Source organism: Vombatus ursinus, unplaced genomic scaffold (assembly GCF_900497805.2).
Source record: "Vombatus ursinus unplaced genomic scaffold, bare-nosed wombat genome assembly UNPS02003898.1, whole genome shotgun sequence".
Lineage (NCBI taxonomy): Eukaryota > Metazoa > Chordata > Mammalia > Diprotodontia > Vombatidae > Vombatus > Vombatus ursinus.
In genome coordinates this window covers 1-4,630 of record NW_020943676.1, presented here as the reverse complement: position 1 = coordinate 4,630, position 4,630 = coordinate 1, and the positions used below count along the sequence as shown (strand labels likewise).

At 38.7% G+C, this 4,630-nt stretch overlaps 1 protein-coding gene across 1 annotated transcript; it reads left to right on the top strand.

The window, feature by feature from the left end:
* Nucleotides 1-2,604: 2,604 nt before the first annotated feature.
* On the top strand, nucleotides 2,605-4,624 carry LOC114053056 (olfactory receptor 13C8-like; the record flags this gene model as incomplete). The annotated part of the gene is made up of 2 exons (XM_027875905.1): nucleotides 2,605-2,612; nucleotides 3,876-4,624. Coding segments are annotated over exons 1-2 (757 nt in total), but the record flags the coding sequence as incomplete, so codon positions are not given.
* Between the last annotated feature and the right edge of the window lie 6 nt (nucleotides 4,625-4,630).

The window sequence follows — 4,630 nt, the reverse complement described above, 5'->3', positions numbered from 1 at the left end:
CCAGAATTATGAATGGTCATTGTATTAATCATAGCTCTTACAACTATAAAAATAATTCATTTTTATGTTGTTGATGTTATTATTCTCCTGGTTCTGCTTATTTCGTTGTCTTTGGTTTATAAAAGTCCTTGGAATTTTTCATTGTTATAATATTGATATTATAATATAAATTGTTCTTCTGGCTCTGCTGACTTCACTTTGTATCAGTTTATATAACTTTCCATATCTCTTTTAAATAATCTATTTGTTCATTTCTTACAGCATTAGTGTGCCATGATATCCTTAAACCACAACTTATTCAGTTATCCCTCACTTGATGGGTATCCCCTTAATCTCCAGTTTTATTGACCCTGCAAAAAAAAGGCTATTATAAATATTTTTGTACCTAACACACCTTTCAATATTTTATTTGGAGGCAGGTGGGTGTATAGGACTAGCAGTTATATAGCTGAGTCAAAGAGCATGCATTGTTCAGTAATTTTTCTGTATAATTCCAAATTGCTTTCCAGAATAGTTGTACCTATTCAATTCCACCAACAATGCATTCAGTGTGTCTGTTTTCCCACATCCCCTCCAACATTTATCATTTTCCTTTTTTGTTATCTTTGCCATTCTGATGGGTGTGAAGTAAAAAATCTCAGAAATGCTTTCATTTTAATTTCACTAATCAGTAGTGATTTGGAGTGTTTTTTTCAGATGGCTGTAGCCTAGGTTTCTCCCTTGGGAACTGTTTGCTTATATCCTTAGACAATGTATCCATTAGGGAATGGCTCTTATTCTTACAAATTTGAATTCATTCCTCATATATCTTGGAAATGAGATATTTATAAGAGAAACTTACTGCAAAGATTTTTCTTTTTTTTAATTTTTAAAATATTTTTTAATTTTTAACATGTGTTTTTAAAATTTAGGATTGCAAATTTTCTCCCTTCCTCCCTCCCCACCCACCCTCATTGAAAAGGCAAGCATCTCAATACAAGTTATAGATGTGTAGTCCTGCAAAACACTTCCATAGTAGTCATGTTGTGAAAAACTAAGTATATTTCCCTTCATCCTATCCTACCCCCCATTTATTCTATTCTCTCTTTTGACTCTGTCCCTCCTCAGAAGTGTTTGCTTCTGATTATCCCCTCCCCCAATCTGCCCTCCCCTCTATCAACCCCCTTCTCTGTTGTCCCCTTCTCCTCTTATTTTCCTGTAGTGTAAGACAGATTTCCATACCCCATTGCGTTTGTTATTCCCTCCTTAAGCCAAATCCCATGAGAATAAGATTCACTCATTCCCTCTCACCTTCACCTATTTCCTCTCCACCGTAAAAGCCTTTTCTTGTCTGTTTCATGTGAGATAATTTACCCCATTCTACTTCTCCCTTTCTCCTTCTCCCAGTATAATCCTCTCTCACTCTTTAATTTTATTTTCCAGATACCACCCCTTCGTCTTCAACTCACCCTGTGCCTTCTATCTATCTATTGATCTATCTATCTATCTATCTATCTATCTATCTATCTATCTATCTATTTATCTATCTATTTACTTATCTATCTATCCATATAATATTTTACCTCCCACTACCCTAATACTGACAAAGGACTCGTGAGTTACAAATATCATCTTTCCATGTAGGAATGTAAACAGTTCAGCCTTAATAAGTCTCCTATGATTTCTCTTTCCTGTTTACCTCTTCCATGTTTCACTTGAGTCTTGTATTCGAAAGTCAAATTTTATATTCAGCTCTGGTCTTTTCCTCAGGAATGCTTGAAAGTCCCCTATTTCATGAATGGCCATTTTTTACCCTGAAGGATTATACTCAGTTTTCCCGGGATGAAAAGATTTTTCCCAGGTAATTATTTCCCTTTTGATCTTAGGTTTATCAGATTTGTTTGTGCAAAAAAAAATCTTAAATTTTTTGTAATCAAAATTGTGTATTTTGTCTCCTGTGGTCCTCCTTATTCCTTTTTTGGTCATGAACTTTTTTCCTCTTAGATCTCATAAGTGATGTTTTCTACTTTTCTCTAATTTCTTTGTGATGGAATCTCTTATATTTAGGTCTTATAACCATTTGGAGCTAATCTTTGTATAAGATGTGATCTAAATCTAATTTCTTTCATGCTACTGGCCAGTTTTCCCAGATGTTTTTGCCAAAAAATGAATTAGGATCTTTATATTTATCAACACTAGGACAGGGGTGGGGAATCTGCAGCCTCAAGTCCTCAAGTGTGGCCCATTGACTGAATCCAGATTTGTTCTGTAAAACTTGGACTCAGTCAAAAATCCAAGGACCTAAAAGGCAACATGTGGCCTCGCGGCCACAGGTTCCCCACCCCTGCACTAAGATATTAGATACATTTTCTTCTGTTTGATAAATAGCTACTCTGTTCCATTGACCAATCTCTCAATTTTTTAACCAGTAGCAAATTGTTTTAATAATTACTGCTATAATATAGTTTGAGATCTGGCACTGGTAGTCACCCTTTAATACTATTTCTTTTCATTATTTTCTTGAAATTCCTGAATGTTTTCCCTTCCATATGAATTTTGTTTTGTTTTTTTTTCATTTCTCTTGTTTGATTGAAGTTTGATTGGAGTCCGCTTCCAGAAGCCAAGATGGCGGAGTAAAAAGGTAGTCGCTTTCACCCTCTCCTATCAATCTCTGAAAACCCAGAAAATATCACCTCAGAAAAAACCCTGGAACAGCTGAACCAGAAGAAAGACAGGGAGCAGCAGTGTAGTAGCCCAGCAAACGGGTCTCCCAGTGCCTCAGCAAAAATAAGGGAAGGAGCGCTACAAAGGGCCCCAGGCGGATAAACACCGGGCAGCATTCGTCTGAAAGGAGCTGAAGAAAGCAACCTAGAGGTGCCAAAAAGTTCCAGCCTTGTTGATTCCAGCCCAACACCAGGTAAGCTGTCAGAACCCTACAGCATCCAACTGCCAACCAGGAGGAGATCCCGAAGCCCAGGTGGTCGAGCAGGCAAACACCAAAAGCTGTACTTCTGAGTGCCTCAGTGAGGGTGGGGTAACTGGTGGAAACCAGCTCAGAAAACCACCAGGTGCCTTGGCATTCTTCAGCAAAGAAGTCTCCCAATGCCTCAACAGAAATAACGGAGGCAGCACTGCAAGGGGCCCTAGGCAGATAAATACCCTGCAGCACTTATCTAAAAGGAGCTAAACAAAGCTAAAGGAAAGGAAAAGCAGACAACCTAGATTTACCTGAAAGTGCCAGCCTTGCTGATTCCAGCCCAATACCAGATAAGCTGCCAGAACACTACAGCCTCTAACTGCCAACATAAGAGGCCCCAGCGCACAAAGCCAGTGACCAAGACCTAGGCTCCCAACACAAGAAGCTTGGGTCAGTGCCCTCTGCTCCCCAGCAGGAGAGCTTAATCTTTTTAAAGGTCAGGGAATAAAGAAACACCATGAGTAAAAAGACACGTATGATAGATTCATATTATGAGAAGAGTGAAGATCAAGACAGAAATTCTGAAGAGGACAACAGTCATCAAACCCACATCTGCTACATCAAAAGGGAACATGAACTGGTCTGAAGCCCAAAAAGCCTTCTTAGAAGAACTCAAGAAGGATTTTATAAGTCAAATGAGAGAGGTGGAGGAGTCCTTTAAAAGTACAATTGGCCAATTGGAAAAAAAGTATACTGAAGAAAACAAGTCCCTAAAACACACAATTGACCAATTGGAAGAAAAGTACAATGAAGAAAATAAATCTCTTAAAAATACAATCGACCAATTGGAGAAGAGAGTACAAAATCTAACAGAAAAAAACAATATGTTAAAAATTAGAATATTTACTAACACCTATGGAATAAAATAATCTATTCTCTGTTTGCCTCAGAATCCCTGCAACTGAAAGAGAACTTTAAGAGTGAATGAGACCAATCAAACCACTGTGAAAGAATTCATCCTGCTGGGCCTTTCTGGCCACCCAAAGCTGGAAACCATTTTGTTTGTACTGATCCTGTGGCTGTACCTGGTAATCTTGCTGGGAAATGGAGTCCTCATCACAGTAACCATCTATGACTCCCACCTACACACACCCATGTACTTTTTTCTCAGTAATCTCTCTTTCCTGGATATTTGCTACACAACCTCCTCTGTACCCCTAATTCTAGACAGCTTCCTCACTCCAAGGAAAACTATTTCCTTCTCCAGTTGTGCAATACAGATGTTTCTGTCTTTTGCTATGGGAGCAACTGAGTGTATGCTCCTTAGCATGATGGCATTTGACCGTTACGTGGCCAACTGCAACCCCCTGAGATACTCTGTCATCATGAATAAGACTACATATGTGTCAATGGCTGCTTTGTCTTGGACAGCAGGGGCTATTGATTCTGTAGTACAAACATCCTTTGCAGTCCAGTTGCCATTTTGTGGTGCTAATGTCATTGACCATTTTGTCTGTGAGATTCTGGCTGTCCTGAAATTGGCCTGTGGAGATATTACCATTAATGTGCTTAGTATGATGGGATCAAATCTCATTTTTCTAATCATTCCTTTGATATCAATTTCCATCTCTTATATTTTCATCCTTGCCACCATTCTAAGGATCCCTTCAGGAGAGGGGAGACGTAAAACCTTTTCTACCTGCTCAGCCCACCTGACTGTGGTGGTTATTTTCT